General features: G+C 37.9%; 2 protein-coding genes across 11 annotated transcripts in view; both read left to right on the top strand.

The window, feature by feature from the left end:
- LOC147871610 (fatty acid synthase-like) overlaps positions 1–22,528 on the top strand; it is a 32,185-nt gene extending 9,657 nt beyond the window's left edge. For all 10 annotated transcript variants that reach the window (XM_087360606.1, XM_087360608.1, XM_087360607.1 and 7 more), the window contains 4 exons: positions 1,003–1,201; positions 7,092–7,339; positions 19,253–19,348; positions 20,273–22,528. In XM_087360606.1, the coding sequence (XP_087216732.1) occupies positions 1,003–1,201; positions 7,092–7,339; positions 19,253–19,348; positions 20,273–20,485 (756 nt within the window). In that variant the 3' untranslated portion in view covers positions 20,486–22,528. The remainder of the gene's footprint in view (positions 1–1,002; positions 1,202–7,091; positions 7,340–19,252; positions 19,349–20,272) is intronic.
- On the top strand, positions 2,713–7,092 carry LOC147871611 (fatty acid synthase-like). The gene is made up of 2 exons (XM_087360659.1): positions 2,713–2,995; positions 4,997–7,092. Exons 1-2 carry the CDS (start codon positions 2,817–2,819, stop codon positions 5,046–5,048), a joined length of 231 nt encoding a protein of 76 aa, XP_087216785.1. The 5' UTR covers positions 2,713–2,816; the 3' UTR covers positions 5,049–7,092.
- Positions 22,529–22,991: the final 463 nt, after the last annotated feature.

Genomic DNA, 22,991 nt, shown 5'->3' with positions numbered 1-22,991 from the left:
TGTCTCAGCCATCTGCTGGAGGACTGAACATGTGTGCTATTTTCCTATTTATATTCTTTATTTTATTCTTTCTGATTGTGGGGCAGCTGTCAGCTTGTCCTGTTAGATTATGTTCCCATACCTCCACCAGGAACATTCATAATTTGTGTCTGGTTTCTTGGTTGTGAATTTTTGTTTTTGGCCTGGGTGGACTCTGGGGGTTCTCAGTGATGCATGACGTGGCAGCAGCTGTCATAAGTTCCAAATATCTAATCTGAATTTTTGGTGTTTAGTATGGGGGGAAATTTGGGCCTCAACATGAGAAGATTGTGGGACATTTTGGTTTTCTCTGTGTTGGGCAAAATACTGTTTTTCTTTGTACATATGAGAGATGATCAAGAATGTCTAGTACCAAAGAACTGAGTACTGGTACTGTGGCTAGAATCATAAATTATATTTTTACCATAATTAATATTCTCATTCATGCATTGAGATAGTACAGGATCCATGCCTTTGACCCAGGCACAGTACACTGTTTGAAGTATTCTGGAATGTTTTTAACTTACCACATGTGTTATAGGGATTTGCATTGGTATGATGTTGAGACTGTTCAGCAAGGAGAATCTGTTACATCACTGTTAAAGAAAGTGCAGAACTTTTTGTCTAGACCTGCAAGTTATAAATGGATGTATGTTCCTTATAGAATACATAATATTCGTTACTGTCCAGAATGTAAATTCAGAAATGGAAATTTTTCTTCCTCCAGGTTTCCCTATTTATAACACTGGTTAGAGAACAGTGACAGAAAATGAAAAGTAAAATAATACGCTTTTAAGACATGCAACCATAACAGGTATTGAAAGGACTTGGCCTTGAAGGTAAGATTCCTAGAGTGTTTTCACAATGGATGTGTAAAGTCATCTTATGCTCCCTTTTGATAATGTATTGTAATTTGAAGGTAGTTCTCTTGCTTTTAATGTATACAAATTGTCAAACACGTGTGCATATAATCTTCTTTCCCAGTTGACGGACCGCAATATTGGCAGCTCTCGAGACACCTCTTTTGAGCAACTCATCATGTCAGAGACAAATGGTAGAGGTGTGGACCTTATTTTCAACTCCCTCACTGAGGAAAAGCTGCAGGCCTCTGTACGCTGTCTTGCCCATCGAGGACAGTTCCTTGAGATTGGAACATTTAATCTTCAGAAGAACAACACTATTGGTATTGTAAAAATTTTACTGATTTCACATGGATTCATTATAGCTTATGGATTTGTTAAGTACTCCAAAACAATTGATAATGATTTACTCTTTACTGTTCTTGAAGCTACTGATATAAAAATGCTTAAAATAGTTGTTCTCTATTCGTTACACTTCTCATGTCATAATAAAGTGTTATTCCGCTCTCTTAATGTCTGTTGATAACTGCACACTCTTGCCATGTTGAACAATCATTGCTTAGTCCATACATGAGACACTTGAACTTGGCAGTCCTATTCATGTTCAGGGAACTTGTAATCTTTGAAGAAGCTACAGTAAATCCCCACCTCGTAACATCAGCCTTCAGAATGTTTTGTTACACTCCAAACACTGGCCAAAGTTGCTTGAACATCAGGTGAGGTAGACAGGTTACACGTGCTGGAGGCCATGAATCGCATCACCAAGGGAGGAGGGGTGTAATGCTCATGATACAAAACATAATATAAAAATGTTTCCATATTCCTTCACTGCAATGTTTGTTAAAAGGCCAAGGATAAGTGCCGGTACATGCTTCATTATGCCATTAGTGTACTGAGTTCAGTCACAGCCAGAGAAGATCATGTAAACATGTGCATCACAGAAGAAACTTTTGTTTCCTTCTTCCATGACATGACTGTAATCTTTTGAACTGCCCTCAGTTCACTGTTGACAAGTTGCCATGAAGACCACAACAAAAGACACAGAAATTTAATTCTCATTACATTGCTTATAGTAGAGTTATTAGTGTCACAGCACCGCCACGGTGGTCTAGCGGTTAGAACGCTGGCCTTGTAATCCTGGGGTCTCGGGTTCGAATTTATAACTTGTGTTGGGCAAGGCCGTGGTCTAGGCAACACGGAGTTTTCCTCCGGGGGCTTCCCCGGTTTCTCCGTGGCATCCCAACAATTACTCCACTTTCATCATCATCATCTCACAAAAGGGGGTCACAGCAGGGGTGTTAAATGTCGCGGTCCCGATCGAACCCATGTACTGATGGGTCGTGAATCCTGCTAACCACCAATGCACACCATGCTGAATGGTGCGTACTGGATACGAAACAAAAGTGTCACAGCAAAGAGTGGTATTGCCAGTTGACGTGTGAATCATCCAAAGAAATGTTATAGTTGGGCAGGAGAAAATGACAGTTCGTTTCTGCATCATGGCACAAAAATCATTCGATAAAGTTTCTTGACTCATAAAAATTTGAAAGGAGTAAGATGCTCAGCTTGTTACTGCTTGGTTTGTGCAGATCAAAGGAGAAGCAGAATTCAAGGCACTATTTATTTTGTAGTTACACATGCACACTGCTCATATTGTGCATACATTTGGTAATTACTGTGAAAAGTAATACCATAAGTAATTTCATACTTATCTTAACGTACTGTCCCTGCCCACAACATTTTAAAGGTCGCAAACCATAAAAGGTTTGAAATTCCAGTCATTGCAGAAAGCTATGGAACAATATTGTAGGCTATTAGGAATTGCTTATTATGGCAAAGATGCTAGTAAAAGGAACTATAGTTTTATATAACATATGTTGTATAGTGTTGCTGGTCTTTGTGACATAAATTATCTGTGAGTGAATCCAACATGTAGGCATGGAGGTGTTCCTAAAGAGGACAAGCTTCCATGGAGTCATGTTATCCAAAGTGGTCTCTGGATCCATTGAGTTTAAGAATAAGGTGCATGACTGTGTATCTGAAGGCATAGCGACAGGGGCAGTACGACCACTATCCAGGACTGTTCTTTCAGACACTGAAGTGGAACGAGCTTTCAGGTACAGTTGTCATGATGGAGATGATGGAAGAACTTCAGAGAATATTGTGTAATTTCCTCTCTGTAGCAATTTTTATAAAAAATTGATATCAAGTATCAAAAGCAGTTACATTCATTGGCTTATTCTGTTCATTGATTCTCTGTGACTGCTTATTCCTATATGTTTTCTTCCTTGCACATTCATTAAAATTGTTTCTTTTGCTGAAACTTCAAGATAGTAATCCCTTCTTCTTAAGTTGCTGTCTGTAAGGCAGTTTCTAATTTTGCTGTGATTGCTTGATCATCGATGTTATTTCTATTTCTTATTATTAATATTATAACAGATTTTATTAGTCTCATAGTTTTTTAAAGTTATGTGACAACAGTAGATTCAGTTGTACTATTATTATGTTGGACGTTGTCACTTGTCTGATATTTATTTGTTATACATAATGTTCTGGAACTTGGCTTTACCCCACCTTCAGGAGACTGACTAGCTGTCGTTCCACTGATAGAATCCTTTATGTTTCTTTTTTATTTTTTTAAAATTTAACATTAATTATCTAGTGGTTGACATACTAACCTGGTATTCAGAAGGTCTGCGTTCCATCCCTAATCATCACAACTACCAACCTTAAAATGGAAAATTGATAAAAATCTTCCTGCATACTGGTAACCTATTAGCTGAATATGAGAGCAGAGCCAACTTTGGAAACATACCTCAGAAAACAGATAAAGTGCAATTAATGTATTTAACATTTATAAGCTGTGCATCATGTTAAGTACATTCTGACTGGAAATGTGTCACGATAGCACAATGCTAAATTACCATTTGTTTTCAGCCACGGTATAGCAGGTATGACACTGCAGTCTTGTTCACTGCCCCGTACAGAATTTGGTTGTTCTTCCCCGCTGAAAGTTATTTTTAATTATTAACCCTATGAAGGTTATTGTTATTAAGTCAAGAAGAATGAGATGGGCAGGGCATGTAGCGTGCACCAGACATTGGTTGGGAAGCCTGCTGGGGAGACCTAGACATAGATGGGAGGATCTGTGGGAGATAGGAGTTGAAGGAGACTGGATTTTGTTGGCCCAGGACAGGGTCCGGTGGAGGGCTTTGGTTAATTCGGTGATGAACCTTCGGGTTCCGTAAGCCATCTGGTTGGTTGGGTCCACTATTTGGGAAGCCTGAGGGGAAGAGACTGCTGGGGAGACCTAGACATAGATGGGAGGATAATGTCATGCAGGATCTGTGGGAGATAGGAGTTGAAGGAGACTGGATTTTGTTGGCCCAGGACAGGGTCTGTGGAGGGCTTTGGTTAATTCGGTGATGAACCTTCGAGTTCCGTAAGCCATCTGGTTGGTTGGGTCCACTATTTGGGAAGCGTGAGGGGAAGAGACCGCTGGGGAGACCTAGACGTAGATGGGTGGATAATCTCAGGCGGGATCTATGGGAGATAGGATTTGAAGGAGACTGGATTTTGTTGGCCCAGGACAGGGCTTTGGTTAATTCGGTGATGAACCTTCAAGTTTGGTAAGCCATCTAGTTAGGTAGTTATGAAGGTTATTGTTACCAAGAAGGTTCTATTCAAATAGTCATTATATTATCATGCATCCAAGGTCTTCTCTGAGGTAGAGGCACCTGAAGGAATATTAAAGAAATGCTGAAATAAATAATACTTCTCTCAGGTATTTCTAGTTTGCTGAATCATGTGTTTGCAAAAGGGAGTGGGATGATAAGAGGGTATGTGGTAGACCAGACCACTGTCAGAAGTTCTCAACAAGAAAGTGACCTGCAGATTTTAGATAAACTAGTGGGAAATGGTGTAAAACTACTCTCAACAAAATATAATTGTCTTCTCCTTATAATGGTGAATCAGCACTGTAGTGTAAACATTTAAATACCTTGTTCCCATGTAAGAAAGGTTAATACCTCATTTTGATAAATTTGGTAAGCACAGGGTTGAGTTATATAGTTGTATAAAAATTGTGTAGGAATATGAGGTACATAATTATATTGCAGATTAGAAACATATAGACAAAGTTTTGGTGCATATTCGACCAGAGGAGGATAAAAAAGTTACTGTGTCTGTACCACGACTCATGCAGGCCTATCCACAGTACTTCTGTAATCACAGTAACACCTATGTCATTGCAGGTAATGAGTTTTTTCATTTAATTTCCTAACATTAAAATATAAAAAATAAATTGTGTGTAGAAACGTCCATAAATAAAATTGTTAAAATATAGAGAGTTTGGCTCATATTATGACAATGGCAGAGAAATTATTCTTCAGTGCAGTAAAAGTATCAGTCTGTGGGTAATTTGTGAAAGATTAAAATATATTGAAATTGGTCGTGGGCAAAATGTAATAATACAATCTTATAATGTTTCCTTGCAATTTTTTGAAAATGTGTAGAAGTCCAAGAATTTTGGATTTCTGATAACCCAACTGGAACTGAAGGCAGAACTAAATAAGAAGATGCTTGCCACAGTTTTATTGATATTTTCTTCACATTATTTTTCTTTTATTTATTTTATTTTAGTCCGTCTTATCACAATATTTAAAATTTCTTATAATTAAGATAATAAAATATCATCGATGTTCCATATCGATTGATCGATTTATATTTCGGAACATTTACACAACATGTTTCGGTTTTTATAAAACCATCATCAGGTGTAAAATATATCTAAGAACTTAAAACTCAATTATGATTTCTGTAGTTTTTTTGGTGATGTTTCATTACGTTTGTTTTTCCATATTTGGGCGAAGGTGTTGTTTTTCCTTAAATTTTATTAGATGTACATATCGGCCTGTAAGTAAAAGATTGAAAGAAACACTAAAGAATTTGAAAGAATTTATAAAAGAATTTAGAGAATAAAATGCAAAAATATATGAATTATAGTTAGAAAGTATCAATAAAATAGAAATAAGAATAAAACATACCAAAGATGTAGGAGTGATTGTCCCAATTCTTTTTCTTTTGTTACCAAATGCAGTAGAATATAGTACTGTATGATGCTGGCAGATATAGTGGTGGATTTCACAATAATATGTGTAAAATTATAGCCTCGTCACATGCACTATGTCACTGCTGCTATGTTAGTATTACTGAGGGTAAGAAAATTAATTAATACATTACTAAAGTGGGAGTGGCCTTAGTTGCTTGATGTTCATACCAAGTTACATGAAAATTTATCACTTGGTTGAAAATCTATTTAGGCAGACAGAGACATGGACATGATACTAAGAGAATATTAGTGTGAAAAGGCTCGTTGAAATTACTTTTTTATTATTGTTATCCCATGCTGTCTTTCGTATTCTCTTTTAAATATTCCATACCTTTTTCTCCTTCCAAAACATTCCATTACAGAAAAATTATGTTTAATATGGTACAGATTATTATATACAGAATGCCCCTGAACAGGTTATCCATAGCTTAACTACGTGCTCTAGGAGATAATTTGAGCCAAGAAGTTATGATCTTCAATGAGTTGCTGTGACCGTCATAATGAGGGTATATTGTAATCACAAATTCAGTTTCTTACAAAACTCTTTCCAATCTTGAGTAGGTTCTTGTATTTCCAGGCTACTAGAGAGTGTGGGTTTATGTTGAAGAATTGTACTACCTGTTCACATATACTTGATTCATCAGGTTGCTGTCTTTTGATTTTTGCATTGGTCTTTAATTGTTTCATATCTAGACATTTTAGCCTGTTAAAATGTTATCTATTACAGACAGTTCATGAATGGTTTTTTATTGGATCCTGTAGTGAGAATCCTACACGTTCTTTGATAGGTTAGGGGAAACCTTATCCTGTTGAACTATCCAAGTAATTTGGTTTTTCTACATTTATGGTTTTGGGTTTCTGGGTTATCCCCCATATTATTCAAAACCCTATTGGTATCCAAATAGATGTTGTTGGGTATTGTTTTTCTTTAGGTCCAAGATGAGTTCTGTGACTAATTGAACTACGTAAACTTCAAACCCGTCACCTTTCTAATAATATTTGGATGCGTTATAACTGTTATACTATTTATTAGTTATATAATAATTTTAATTAAAAAAATAAACATGTAGGTATGTGACATGGGACAGTGTTGCCACTTACAGGTGGCTTGGGAGGCTTTGGTCTGGAGCTGGCTGACTGGCTTGTGTTACGAGGCGCTCGTAAACTGGTGCTGACATCTCGTAAAGGCATCAAGACTGGTTACCAGAGTTTGCGTGTCAGGATATGGCGCAGCTGTGGTGTAAGAGTAGTCATCTCTCTGGCTGACGTTACCATGAAGAGTGGTGTAAGAGCTCTACTGTCAGATGCAAACAAGCTGGGACAAGTTGATGCCATATTTAACCTGGCTGTGGTGAGTGCTGAAATTTTTCACATTTTGAAATATCATATCGGTTAAACCAGAGAATAACTAACGCATGGCTGTCAGTTAAAACCAAGAACAGTTATGCTGAAGTGTAAGATGATTATGTAATTATTTCTGCATTCAGAGTGCTGCTTCTAAATGAAAGGAAAGATCTGAGAAAGAATTTGGTACAATTAAGAGTATTAGGAATAAATTTATAAGCATGTGTTAACTCTGTTTCTCATATGTGCGAGCACTAATATATATGTGACTTGAAAGCTTCCAAAGAAATTAGCATATTTTGAATAATCTAATGCATCAGACTAAGTTGATCTATTATTAATATAAACAGAATCTTGTAAGACTTGAGGTTCTCACAGCGGTGAGTATGAAGATTTCTGTCTTCTGGGTTATTGCGCTGTGTAGTCTGTTAGATGTTTACCAACGTTTCAGAGGTCATACTGCCTCCATCATCAGAGTATGAAGATTTCTGTCTTCTGGGTTATTGCGCTGTGTAGTCTGTTAGATGTTTACCAACGTTTCAGAGGTCATACTGCCTCCGTCATCAGAGTATGAAGATTTCTGTCTTCTGGGTTATTGTGCTGTGTAGTCTGTTAGATGTTTACCAACGTTTCAGAGGTCATACTGCCTCCGTCATCAGAGTATGAAGATTTTCGTCTTCTGGGTTGTTGCGCTGTGTAGTCTGGTTGATGTTAACCAACGTTTCAGAGGTCATACTGCCTCCATCATCAGGGTATGAAGATTTTCGTCTTCTGGGTTGTTGCGCTGTGTAGTCTGGTAGATGTTTACCAACGTTTCAGAGGTCATACTGCCTCCGTCATCAGAGTATGAAGATTTTCGTCTTCTGGGTTGTTGCGCTGTGTAGTCTGGTTGATGTTAACCAACGTTTCAGAGGTCATACTGCCTCCATCATCAGGGTATGAAGATTTTCGTCTTCTGGGTTGTTGCTCTGTGTAGTCTGGTAGATGTTTACCAACGTTTCAGAGGTCATACTGCCTCCATCATCAGGGTATGAAGATTTTTGTCTTCTGGGTTGTTGCGCTGTGTAGTCTGGTAGATGTTAACCAACGTTTCAGAGGTCATACTGCCTCCGTCATCAGAGTATGAAGATTTTCGTCTTCTGGGTTGTTGCGCTGTGTAGTCTGGTTGATGTTAACCAACGTTTCAGAGGTCATACTGCCTCCGTCATCAGAGTATGAAGATTTTCGCCTTCTGGGTTGTTGCGCTGTGTAGTCTGGTTGATGTTAACCAACGTTTCAGAGGTCATACTGCCTCCATCATCAGGGTATGAAGATTTTCGTCTTCTGGGTTGTTGCGCTGTGTAGTCTGGTAGATGTTTACCAACGTTTCAGAGGTCATACTGCCTCCGTCATCAGAGTATGAAGATTTTCGTCTTCTGGGTTGTTGCGCTGTGTAGTCTGGTTGATGTTAACCAACGTTTCAGAGGTCATACTGCCTCCATCATCAGGGTATGAAGATTTTCGTCTTCTGGGTTGTTGCTCTGTGTAGTCTGGTAGATGTTTACCAACGTTTCAGAGGTCATACTGCCTCCATCATCAGGGTATGAAGATTTTTGTCTTCTGGGTTGTTGCGCTGTGTAGTCTGGTAGATGTTAACCAACGTTTCAGAGGTCATACTGCCTCCGTCATCAGAGTATGAAGATTTTCGTCTTCTGGGTTGTTGCGCTGTGTAGTCTGGTTGATGTTAACCAACGTTTCAGAGGTCATACTGCCTCCGTCATCAGAGTATGAAGATTTTCGCCTTCTGGGTTGTTGCGCTGTGTAGTCTGGTTGATGTTAACCAACGTTTCAGAGGTCATACTGCCTCCGTCATCAGAGTATGAAGATTTTCGTCTTCTGGGTTGTTGCGCTGTGTAGTCTGGTTGATGTTAACCAACGTTTCAGAGGTCATACTGCCTCCATCATCAGGGTATGAAGATTTCTGTCTTCTGGGTTGTTGCGCTGTGTAGTCTGGTCGATGTTAACCAACGTTTCAGAGGTCATACTGCCTCCGTCATCAGCGCAATAACCCAGAAGACAGAAATCTTCAAACAGAATCTTGTCAGTAGTCAGATTCTGTTTACATATTACCTTAAAAGCACAGTAAGCAAAGATTATGTGTCTATGATTCTGATTCTGTACGTACTCGAGAAGAAATGATATAAAATTAACCAAATAGGCAGGAGAACAAATCTGTGAATGTTATGTCATCAGCTTCATGTTGTATCACTCTTGTTGTTACCTTAGAAATACCAAGACTGAATTGTAGCTGTCTTCATGGAGAAGAGTAATTTTTGAGAAGCTAATGTTACACTCAGCTAGTCAAAAATTTCCCCACTTTTTTAACCTTATGATTCATTACTGTGTTTACAAGATCCCACAAAAGGTAGCCATATTTTTGGATTTCGCTAAATATGTTTTATTGTTTTGGACAACCTTGTGTATCTGGTCACTGCTTTTACTTGAGTGTGGGGCTTTTTCATTTTACTTATATTTTCATTCAGAAATGAATGGCTAACAAATAAATGCATAACACTCTGACCATTTCTGGGAAGATTGATCTTTGACTAAGTGTAGCTCCACACACTATGTGGAGGCGAATGGCCAGGTTAAGGTCTCAGTCTCTAAGGAAAAGAGCCTGATTACCCATTGGTTGGGATGAGCCGGGATAGCTCAGTCAGTATAGTGACTAGCTACGGGCTGGACGACCGGGGTTCGATCCCCGACGGTGGCAGAGGATGTTTCCTCTAGCCTCTGCGTCCAGACCGCCTCTGGGGTCCACCCAGCCTCCTCTACAATGGGTACCGTGGTCCTTTCCCGGGGGTAAAGCCGGCCGGGGCGTGATGCTGACCACTCACCCCCATCTAGTGCTGAGGTCAAGGAAGAGAGGAGCTATACCGCCTCTCCCCCCAAACGCCTACATGGCGTATAGTGGGACAAACTTTAATTTACTGTTTACCCATTGGTTGGGAGGCTGAGTGGGCATCAGAGACATAATTTATTTGGTGACAAAGATAAAAATCTCTACTGGTGCTGCAAATTTAACTCTGGTCATCCAGCTGGTAGCGTTGGGGATAGCCGACTTTTAAATGCTTATAATAATTTTGCCTATTAAACAGAAGTTAATAAATCACACGACATAATCATGAAAGAGTTTCTTTTGCTTGCATGGAAGCAAAAGAAACTCCAGATATGCAAATTTCTTACAAATGAACTGCTTGTGATGCTGGTTTTAATCTTTAATAAGTATGTTGGAGACTAATAACTGTGGAGAGCACAGCATCTATGAGACAAATATTCAGTGATGGAAGAAGGTTAAAGGACAGTTACTGTGTGTAGGTTGTGTAGACCTAAAATGGGTCACTATAAAGAGGCAGAAGGAAGTTAAGTTTGTGTAGAAAAATTCTGTATAGTATAAGAATTTTATTGGAGGATGTAATATAAATATTTTTCTTCAGAATTTACCAATTGGAGAGGTGGTCAGTAAATAGCTGAGTACCATCACTCTTGGTCTGTTTGCATAATACTCTGTAAAGAATTGAAATTCCTAACCATTGATTAATAGCCAATAAGTAGAAAGGTTGTTTCCTTCTGAGAGACTGAGTTTTGTGTTCCAATGCTAATGAAATCCTTATTCTGCCATGACTCATTTACCAGGACATAGGGTGTACCACAAGAACATAAGTAAGAGTGACTGTTGAAAATATTTCGCAACCTGTTTTGATACTGAAAGAAACATCTGGGCATTATTACAAGTGTTGCGAGGCAGACTTCACAGCTTCCGCAGGACCCAAGGCACTTGCAACACATCACCTGGATGTGTTGTCTCGCCAGATGTTTGTTCCTGAGGGCGCAACTGTTATTGTAAATTATTAATTGGAAGTTTTGAAGCTTTTAATGCTTATTCAGCAGAGGATCATAATGTTCTAGCAGTTCGAAAGATTCTGTACAATTACTTCTGTCAAGGGGCAACTCAGATTATTCTTGACCTCTCAATGGCAGTTCTTGATCTGGCAAGTCGTGTCACCCATTTCAAAATTTTTCTCAGTTTTTACAAACTCTTTTATTATATTCTGAACTACTAAATGTAAGTTGGATCTCCAGAAGCTCATAATTTCTTTGGTGGCTTAAATAAAGAATGACCAGCGTGTACTGTAAATGTTTTTGCCAAAGATTCATGTTTTTCTTTTATTTTCGTGAAGCACGTAAGTCATATGGTTGTTAAAGGGCCCCTGAAATTCAAAACATTTCAACTTTTTTGAAACATCAAGCATTGCCAGCAAATCAGTTTTTCTCAGATTGTTGCAAGCTGTTAACCATTGGTAAAAATAATATTGCAAAACAAAGGTTCCCAGTGTACATTTTGTTTTCCTTATATTCACTCTTTGGGTTGTATGTAGGTTGGCAGTGTCTCCCATATTTCAATGTTTTTAGTTTCTCCAAGAATGTTCTTCTTGACAATAGTTTTTCTAAAAAAACATGCAATAGCATTTCTATCTAGTTTCCAAAAACTGACTGTTAGTAACAAAGGGTTTTAGGATGCCAAAAATAATATTCTTAAAACAAAGGGACTAATTTACTGTCATTACAAGAAAGGAAAAGTACTTGCACAGTACACAGCTCAACTGAGATATTTTTTGGTGAGGACCACACAGTCTACCCATGTTTAAAGGGCAAATTCTCTAAGTTTCCTTGATTGCGAGGCACAAATGAATGCGAAGCCTGGAAACTCTGATCCTCTAGTGCATGAAAACATGATCAAATGATGTAGCAGTTAAGTTGCATAATTCATAAAGCCACGTCCAAGCAAACAGTAAAGCTTGTGCGGAATGGAGAAGAGAAAGCATCTCATATTCCTCCAGTTTTAGTGGACTGGTGGCACAACTACTAGCCAGATCACTGAGGTCAATACCCCTATCCATTTCACATACCTGCATTTATCCTGAAAGAAGAAAGTGGTGTATGTTAATGTTTTGCTACTCAAACAGTCCTTAAGAAGTATACTTATAATTACTGTTCTCCACTGCTGCCATCATCAGCTGATTTGACATGGTCAGGATTGCTGTCACATGAGTGGTCGTCCTCTGTGCCATCAACTTCTTAAAACTCTTTTTCAAGTTAACACAGGCAGCATGAATGCCCGTTCACTTTTTATCAACGTGCAAAACTGTTAAGTGTTGAGCCACTAGATTTTAGTTGTTGGTGTGAATGAATGCTTTCAAAAATTCTACCATCGCTTGTTTTGTCTTTCATTGCAGCTTCAAATGGCTTATGTATAGATGCAGCATGCATGTCCATTTCTCCAGGGATGACAACTTGATTTATATTTCTGATTCTTCCGTCATATGGGGAAAGTACCTGTGTACAATGAAGTTGTGCTTGGCTTGGCTTCTGGGTATGTTAATGAATTATGTTGCCAAATTTCTTACAAATAAGCCTTATATCCAAAGTTTGGCTTTATTTTCACACTCTTGGAAGGAAATGCATGGGGTATTTGAGAAAATGTGGTAACATTAGGAGTCAGATTACATATACAGATTGTGGTCTTCTGGTTTATGACACTATGCAGTCACGTTGCCATTGTTTTCTAGGAATGTGAAGATGGAGGCAGTATGTACCTTTGAAATGGTAGTAACCACCTATAAGACTACACGTTGTTGTAGTCCAGAAGACCACCACCAGATCTCTAATTGATGTGAAGACCTCGGATATCACGTAGCTGATGTGTAAATCACCAAAAGGACTGAGGACCGTAAACTTTTGAAATATAATGGAAAATTAAAGTACTGAAATACAAATATATTGTCTATATGTCACAGGATGGCTTACCACAGGCCCTGTCATTGTCATCTTGTCCATCATGGCTCGTGCATTCGGTGTTGTGTTAGCAGTTGAAGCAGACGTGTGCTCTGGGTGTGTAGGTGTGTCAGGCCAGACAGAGCAATTGGCTGTGGCTAAACTGATGAGTGACTGAGGTATGTATCATTCATTCAGGTCAGTCTTTTCTTACACCTGCATTAAATTTCATATCTTGTTAATTTAAGTTACAAGAACCGTTTTCCTTGTGAATCCACATGGCTATCCAACGGTTAGAATGCAAAACATAAAATCTGATAAGAGTCTGAAGGTTGTTGGTGATGCTGCACTTTGTCTATTATCTGATTCATAAAATAATAAAACTACAATATTTTGGGAGCTGAATTTTGCTTCCATCTCCGTGTAAAGAAGGAGAAGAGGATATACCAGGTCTGAGGCTAGCTCCACTAGGGGGCCAACAGATAGGATTTCTGCCCTCTTCCCCTTTCATACCAGAAGACAGAAGTAAAATCCAGACTTCAAAATGTTGTAGTTTTATTACTTTTTAATTTGATGATAAACAAAGTGCAAAATAATAATTTTACATATATCATCATCAGAGTCCGATTGCATTTTGTTTTGTATTCAGACCTTTGTATAGAAGTGTGGATTCACAAGGAAATGGTTCTTGTAGGGTTACACTAACAGAAAAAATGATGGCACAGTTTTAATCATGCAATTGAATGGCATGGTATAATAAATTATTCTCAAGCTACCACCCGTGTAAGGTGGCTTAATGAAGAAAACCCCAGCGTTTCAAGAATATTCCTTGTCTTCACCCTCAGGGTACCCTGATTCTCCAATCATTGGTGCTTTATTCATTAAACCAACTTACACTGCTGATAGCCCAAGAAGAGTTTATTATGCTTCTTCTTAAAGTGCCCATCCGTTCCGGATGTTGCCGATCAGCATAGCAATTTTAGCTTTATTGGCTGCTACTTGAAACAGCCCTCCAGTTTACATCGAGAACCAAGTTTTTAGGTTCTGAAGCCAGGAGATTCTTGGCCTGCCAGGTCCCCTCTTTCCGAATACTTTTCCCTGGATTATCAGCTGAAGCAGCCCGTATCCTTCACAATTTCTCATGATATCACCAAAATATTCCAACTTTCTCTTTTTATCTTGTTAACAACCTCGACGTCTTTGCAGAGTTTCTCGAGAACTTTTTTGTTGCTTACACGGTCAATTCAGAAAATTCTGAGAATACGTCGGTACAACCACATTTCGAAGGCCTCCAACTTTTTTGAAGAAGCGTCGGTCAACGTCCATGATTCAGCGCCATATAAAAACACAGAGAGAATATAACATCTGAGTAGTCTTAACTTGGTGTTTAAGTTTAAGTCTCGACTCCTGAACATTGATCCCATTTTGCTGAAAGTGGCTCTGGCTTTTTCGATACAGCACTTTATTTCCAAGGAGTGATTCCACTGGTCATTAATTGTGCTGCCCAAGTATGTATATTTCGATACTCTTTCCATTTTTGTATTATTAACTACCAGCTGACCGGGTAATACAGCATTTTTACTGATAATCATGAGCTTCGTTTTTTGGATGTTAAGATCTAAGCCGTGGTTAGTACTGGCCTTCACAATACGATCCATCAATTCTTGGAGACCTTAAAGAGAGTCGGCGAACACTACAGTATCGTCCGCGTACCGAATGTTATTTAATCGCTCTCCATTCACAACGACTTCAACGTTTACATTTTCCAATGCTTCTTCGAATATGTGTTCCAAAAAGAGATTGAATAGAATTGGAGATAGATTGCATCCGTGCCGAACACCATGCCTTATTCTTATGTCTTCTGAACTGACACCTTCCACCTTGATGTTAGCGGTTTGGTTCCAACAGAGGTTAACAATAACACGCAAATCTTTTCTATCAGTATCAGGACTTCCACCATCCTATCGTGTCGAATTCTATCGAAGTATTTTGGTAGTCATCTACATCACAGTTGACATCCCTGCAGCTCAGAAATAATACTTGGATCAAAAATAGTGCCTCCCTTGTTCCCAGTGCATTTCAAAATCCAAACTGGGTGTGAGTAATCTTTTCTTCGCCTAGCCTGTATATTTATTTATGAATGATCTTCAGTAGTAATTATAATGTTAATACGTAATTTTGAAAGGAATATGATGTTTGAGTTACATCATGCTTAAATACCTCGAAGGAAATAGTCTTTCAAATATACAGCATGTATAATATATATCGTACAAAAAAGTCACTCCACAAATGCGATTTGCAATGGAAATCAATCTGCAAGAACCACACATAACCTACAAATCACATTCAATACCAACCTACAAACAGCTATGACTTTTAATACCAACACAACAAATGGCAAGGAGCTCTGAAAAAAAATGATCACACACATGACGTCACTTACGCAGCTGTCACTGATTGGATAGTGGCGCTATTCAACGCTAGTGGTATTGTAGCATGCTGTCAGTCGCCACCTTAACAGTAACAGTACGAAAACCAACTAGCCGTTTGTGTCAGGTTTAACATGTTATAGTCTGTTGTTTTATATTACGGCGACCAACAAAGGTGTTTGTTTTAACTACCTTATGAAGACACTTTTTGACATTTTCTTGAATGTGAAAATGGATTTCAAACATAATTTACCTATACAAGCTGATAAACTTTGTAGCCAACTGCAAGGCCATAATAAATTCTTTGTCACTTCAGTTGTAAGGTGTAGACGAGGCTTACAAGAAGTGACACACTCACAGAAGTATTTTGCAGACGTGTCCAAGTTATGTATCAGAGTCAGTTAACTCTCAAGTGGCCATGAGGTAAGCAAAAAAAATGTACAGAAACCTATGACCTTTATGAGTATTAACCAATTTATTAGTAGTTTCTTGAAATTCAAAGTTCATCTGACAGCAGGCAGAACTCTGGAACAGTTTTTTATAATTACTGTTTGGCATGTACCCTTTGAAATCATTTTGTGTCCCACATGTGACACACATACCACACTTTAAGAAATGCTGCTATAATTTTTTAAATAAATTAAAGTGACTTTTTTGCACAGTCCTGTAACCAGTGTTTCATCCAGACTCTTTTCTCTTCTTCCACATATGACATTTCTGCCTTTACAAAGAATATTTAAAGTGCCAAAGTGCAGTCTGAAAAAAAAGGAGTGTTAGTACATGTGTGTGGATAATGGTGAAATCCTCGAGGACCATGTTCGTGGACGTCTGTGCGTGACTGTGTCCCTTAGCACAAAATTTGTGTGTCGTTCACATTAAAACAACAGTGTTAACACACCTGCTTAAAATTAGAATATGTGAGATCTTAGGTTTTCACAGTGGCTAAAATGTGAATTGTGGTCTAATGGATTGTGAAGTCTTGTACTCTTTTACGTTTTACCAACATCTCAGAGAGATGTATCACCACCATCTTCTGGGTACAGATCTGAAGTTGGAGTTGTTGTGGTCCTCTGAAATATTGATAACCACCTGCAAGGCCATGACTTGAGTATGTGAGCTTGACATCCCTGGTGTGATCCAAGTCAAGAGTCTGTAGTTGGTTCCTTTCTCTGGCCTCAGACTGGAACATTTCTGTTTTTATCATTGTAATGTACGAGGATGTAGAACCCATTCATTGGGTTCAAGACGGGTTCCAGTGGCATGCTCATGTGATCATGGTATTGAACCTCTGGATTCTGTGAAAGGCAGTCGGTGTAGTTGCCAGTGTGTGAAGATGAAATTGGTTTATTGTGTCAGACCTTGGACAGTTTTTCTTTCCAAAATGGGCAAAAGAGGTTTCTGTGTAATTTTTATTCTCCAGATTGTAATGCAACGAAGATGAGTAATTTTGCACCATACTAAATCTTTATTTTGTAGAGTTGATTTTATTTACATTCCATAGATCCTTCTTAGGACTCAACCAAACGATGTAGAACATGTCATTTCATATAATAAACATACACTTCAGAACTTTAAACACAAGTACAAGAACGTATTTCACATGTCAGTGTACATAAATTTTAGATTCTGCAATACAAGTATGAAAAATAATTTTACAAATTAATATACATAAACCTCTGAGTTTTAAATATAAATACAAAACTTGCTTTACATATACGTAGATTATGGATATAAAGCTTAAACATTTTCAGCAGAGATGAAATCATCTACAGAATAGAAGGATTGAGTGAAGAGGTAATCTTTCAATGCAGGCTTGAATACCTTTATATCATAATTTAGACTTTTAATTGTTGGTGGAAGATTATTAAACAACTTGATACCTGTATAGTACACTCCTTTCTGATATTTAGCAAAGTTTGCATTTGGCACATATAGGTCATGTTTACGTCTTGTATTTAAATTATGTGCATCTGTATTTCTTTTAAATTTATCCAAGTTTTCCACCACAAATAATAGCAAGCAGAGTATAAATTCACTTGCAAGTGGAAGTATATTAAATTTACGAGACAATTTTCTACAAGATACCCTCCTTTTGACACCAGCCATTATTCTAATTATTTCCTTTTGCATGTAAATGATATGAAAGCCTTATGTTACTGTTTGTTTAAGGGCAGGACGAGAATATGTAAGAACCTCTAGCGTCCTTGCTCTTTAAGAACATCGTTTTTAAGTTTCACTTTTGGATTTCAATAACATGACTTTGTTACCTTATATTTTAATATAATTAAATGAACAGAGCATACATTGACATTTTGATATGAGGTGGAATGCAGAGAAGCGTTTAGCAGAATTTAAATCCGTAAATGATCCGTCACCATCTTCAACAGCCTGTATCTCTGTTTTTGTCCGGGACCATTAAGGGGAAGATGGTGGCCAGTCCGTACACTTAAAAATAGTAATTTGTTTTATTTCCACAGAATTAGAAATATGATGTGTTAAAGAAAGTTGTTTCTTTAGTCTTTTATATCTTTGGCGTTATTCTCACATTTGTGTGTTATGATAATGAAGTCACTCCAAAGAGAATATGCAAATTTCAATCTACTGATTTAGTTTAATTTGGTGATGCTGTTCAGAAGTTAATTTTCGTACGAATTGAAGGATCTTGAAATGACTTTTCAAAAGTTGTGTTTATTCTTAATCTGGGCTTTTCGTGAAACAAACTGTACTGGAATAATGAAAGTGCTTCTTTATTGCAACAGTATTAGGAATGTGTGTTTGTGTGTTTTTCCATTGAAGAATCTTCTATTAATCTGTACAGTACCAGGTTTTAAAATCCCTTTATCCCTTTTTGGCCTAACATAAATCCCAGTTGCACTATGCAGTGCATGTTATTTGATAAAACATATCTTTCTTAAGAACCCACTTACAGCAATGAAATAAATTAGACATAGTTCAGGAGAATTTATGTCACCACTGGAAACCATTGCTCGAGCAATTATTCTGCAAGATTTCTTTCATTGTGAAGGAATATCACTGTATTTATATTTTCAGCTATCATTGGATTCTTATTTTGAAACATATTTTGATATTATTAATGTGTTTACCTTAAAATCTGAATGCATCGTGTAAACGTTTCTCTTCCCTCACAAGCAACTGGAGATATCTTTGTTCCTGCCATACATGCTCACAAAGATAGGTTAGACCAATTTTTCTCCCCCATACTGCTGTCTGCCATTTGAGGGTAAGTTTCTCTTGGTCCAGTTTCCGACACATAGAAACCCACAGTAAAGCAACACTGCCATTGCTTTGTGTTCCATGTGCTTTTGCTCCAGATGGGACAACTGGGATAATTTTGGATTTGGATTTTATTTCCTCTCATTGTATTCCCCTTCCATTTACGTCCCTATCTTCTGCTGCAAGGAAAAGTTGAACACTTTCTCTGATGCACAGATTTGAAGGGCTATAACTCGGATAGGAAGCATTTCTGGACCAATGTCTATATGACCTTCATTCATCCTTAGAATTAATGGAACAGGCTCCCAAAGTTTGGCCATATATTTCAGGACCATTCTGTATTTGCCTCCTCATGTCTCTTATTTGAAATATTTTAAATGTTTATACCTACATTTGAAACAGAGCTTTGCTCTGACATGTGGATATCTGCATGTGCTTTGCAGGATGGTGCCACAGCACTGTTCAAAGCCTCACACAAAGGACACTCCAGTGTTGTAGAAGAATTACTGAAGTACCAGCCATCTCTTGGACTTCTGCCTGTAAGTAGCAAAATAAACGTTGCTGAGGTTACGTGCACACAAAACATGTATATTAATAAGATATAACATCGGTGCTGTAGATTTGTATTCAGGAGGCATATGGTTTCAATTTCAGTTGGACTGTCGGCTGTCCTATTGTTTTCATAATTTTCCTCAGTCTCTACAGGTGAAGATTGGGTATACACCTTCGCATAGGACATAATAATCTTTTTCCAAATCTTTACCAGTTATCATACATGATAATCGTTTTTTCATCTCATTTGGCATTATGTAGCTTGTGCATTGAAATAATGTCATTAAATTATTCATTAGTTATTCATTTCTTCTTCTTCTTCTTCTTCTTCTTCTTCTTCTTCTTGGAACTACAGTTCAAAGTTGAACCTTGGCCTCTTCAATCTTTCACCCGAGGCTTAGCTTGAAGTTTCGAAACAAATCTTTGTTTTACGGATTGAGGTTGTCAGCCTCGCGTCCAACCCTCAACAATCCTGAGGGAGTGATGTTTTTCTGTCGGGGTTGTCTCCCTTAGCTGGCCGGTCCCAACTTGGACATGCACGCATTGGACTTTGTAGGAATGAATGGCATTTCCTAAGTTTTTAATGGTACATATCTGCCAGCAGGATATGTACCCTTGAGACAACATACTACCCCTTTGGCTATTCATTTAATGACCTTAATTCTTTGCTTATTTCTAGACTATGTAAACTTCTTGAGTTAGAGGGGGAACAGTTTAATTGTCACCTGCCCTTCTGTCGAGTACTGAATTGCACACAGACTGCATGAGGTCCATAAACCTGACTTCATGTGGTCCTGTTGCAAACAAGTTTTAATTCTGTGATAAACCGCCTGTAACCGAACCCTTACGATCACCAGAGATATTTGTTGTAAGAAGACAAACGCACTAAAATGTCACTTACTTTGTATCAGAATGGGGAAAGTGCTCTGCATGCAGCGGCCCTGTTTGGCCATGTTCCGATAGTGAAACGGCTGATATCTGCTGGAGCAGACCTGATGCTAAGAAATCAAGATGGAGTCACGCCGATGCAAGTTGCCCAAGAAGCCAAGCAGTATGCAGTTGTTGAGTACCTGTCCAGCTTATTGGTGGAACGAGTTAATGGGACACCCCATAAACCATCGTAGTTGGGTCTGACGTTGTGCTAAAGGTGGTGGGAATTCTTAAGTTAACAACATTCAGAATGCAAAATGCCAATATGAAGTCAGTAATGACCATTCATAGAATCGGTGTATGTTGTACTGACAAAGCTGCCACACTTCATATGGGAAAAACTGAATTACCAAACCACAGAATCAGAGACATTAGCATGTACGATGAGGCAATTAATTAGTGTCCAGTGAAATTAAGTTGGTCACAGTGATCGCACCGTCTGAGGCGTGGGCCTCGTGCTCTTGGACACTGGGATTTGTGGGTTCAAATCACACTCAAGGCACGGATGTTTGTCAGTGTCTTTCTGTGTTGTGATGTCCTGTGTGCAGGTAAAGGCCTTGTGACAGGCCGATCGCTTGTCCAAGGAGTCCTACCAAATGTCTAACTCAGTGGTCTCCAACGCGGTGCCCCCGGGCACCATGGCTCCCACCAAGGGTTTTTTGGGTGCCCGCATTGCTACGGAAAGAGGTTATACTGAATAATGAAGGCCGTTCAACCATGAACATCATAAAATCAAAGCACAGATCTCGACTTACTGACGCCAATCTTGATGATTGTTTGTGAGTAGCAACATCATCCTACACTCCCAAATTTGAAAAACTGGCCAATCAAATGCAGCGCCAAACATCACACTAACTTCCCACTTGAGTAATAATAATAATAATTGTACTTATAAAAGTACGTATTTTTGTTTGCATGGTTTCTTGTATCATTAAACGTGTTGTTTTGTGTATTTCTTGGTGTCCATATCTTATTTGTCCAGAGAAAAGAAAACTTGGCTTTGTTGATTGGTTGGTGCCCGCCACGATCTCATAAACTCTCAAATGTGCCCTTAGGCACAAAAAGGTTGGGAACCACTGGTCTAACTGATTACTGAAACCTTTTAAAAATAGAGGCCTTATGCCTCACATAGGAGTGAAAAGGGGAAAAAGAAGAAATTAATTAAAGTTGGAATGAGAGGATGGACTAATGCAATGTGAACACAACACAGCATGAGAAGGGAATTTTGCTTACCAAGTAATGTCATGGATAAACACCAGTTCTTCAAAGTGATGCAGGAGGAGTCTGGCAGTCTTTGTGTGTTGGTTAATTTGGAAAAGTCAGTGAGTCATGTTAGTTTGAAAGAAATATAAAGATATTTAATAAATAAAGGGTTTCCATGATAAAATTCACACTAATTTCAATGTGAAGTTGAAATGATGCTTGATTTAAAAATGAAATATGTTACAAAAACAGAAACTGTTTTGAGTGCCTGACTTCAGTGCACTACAGTTTTATCATGAAGTGTATATTTAGTAGGTGGACCAGGGACATTACAAGAACTCTTTGGGCCACCGGCATACTTGGAAAAGTGTTTTGTGTACTTGCCATTTTAATATAATATGCAAATGCAATATCAGAAAATGAATCTCATTTAAAATACTGTTACAATGTACTATGATGGATATATTTTGAAATACAAGTATAGATAATTTATTAATAAAGTGATCATTATTTATGTACATATTATGATAATACCATTGCTTTTAACAGAGCACAGGTCGCATATGTTGTCTCAGACTGTACAAATTCTATAATCATGTATATTGTGATTGTCATCTTGATTAGCAACACCAGTTTATTTCATTAAAATTATGGATTTATAAATATTAAGGACAGCAGTGTGGAAACAAAATGCAAAATATACAGTTTATAAAACTGAGGTTAGGTCAAATCTCATGGGGCCACATCGTTGGAGATTACAAAGGTAATGTGTCATACCACCACATTTCAAATGGAACCGGTAGTATCAATACCCCTATAAAGGCATTAAATAGCTGTTTTTTCTTTCTTTCACATTTTGACCTGAAATAATTATGAATGATATCATTAAAATCAATATTTTCAAAAATGTGATTTTCAGTTTACAAATCTTGTACATGTGCACAAATCTTGTAGAATTATTATATTAGTCTGTGGTTTTGGGGTAAATGCAGATGATTCATAAACAACAGAAAATAAATGAGGAAGTTTACGTATATGCTGTGTTTGTTTATAATGTCGTTTCAAGTGTAGAATCTAAATTTTTGTGGCTTTCATGGTAACTTCTATTCAGTTTATTTGATATCTGGACAAGCAACCTATTTTGTGCTTTGATTTTCATTCCATGAGGTTCAACACAGGACATTTTTCATTGAAGTTTACCCAATCGTAACTGTTCAATATGCATTTCAGCAAGGGAATGCTGGATTGATTTGTTTAGACGAAATGTAAAGTGATTAAAACCAATGTCACGTCAGACTTTCACATGAGTAGAAAGTTTCTCAGCAGTTCCATTCAAAAGTACAATCACTTTACATTCATACACTTTCAAAAGTGGAGATGTTTCTTTGCATTATCATTTGTGTAGTTCGTAAATCTGAGCTTTCAGTGCTGACAAGAAGGTAATTGTATTCTGAGATATTGCACTGTTTAGTCCGGTAGAAATTGACTGACATTTCA

Source organism: Zootermopsis nevadensis, unplaced genomic scaffold, assembly GCF_977971745.1.
Source record: "Zootermopsis nevadensis isolate Lab colony 2312 unplaced genomic scaffold, Znev_1.0 Znev_ptg000045l, whole genome shotgun sequence".
NCBI classification, from domain to species: Eukaryota; Metazoa; Arthropoda; class Insecta; order Blattodea; family Termopsidae; genus Zootermopsis; species Zootermopsis nevadensis.
This window is presented reverse-complemented; position numbering and strand designations above follow the sequence as displayed.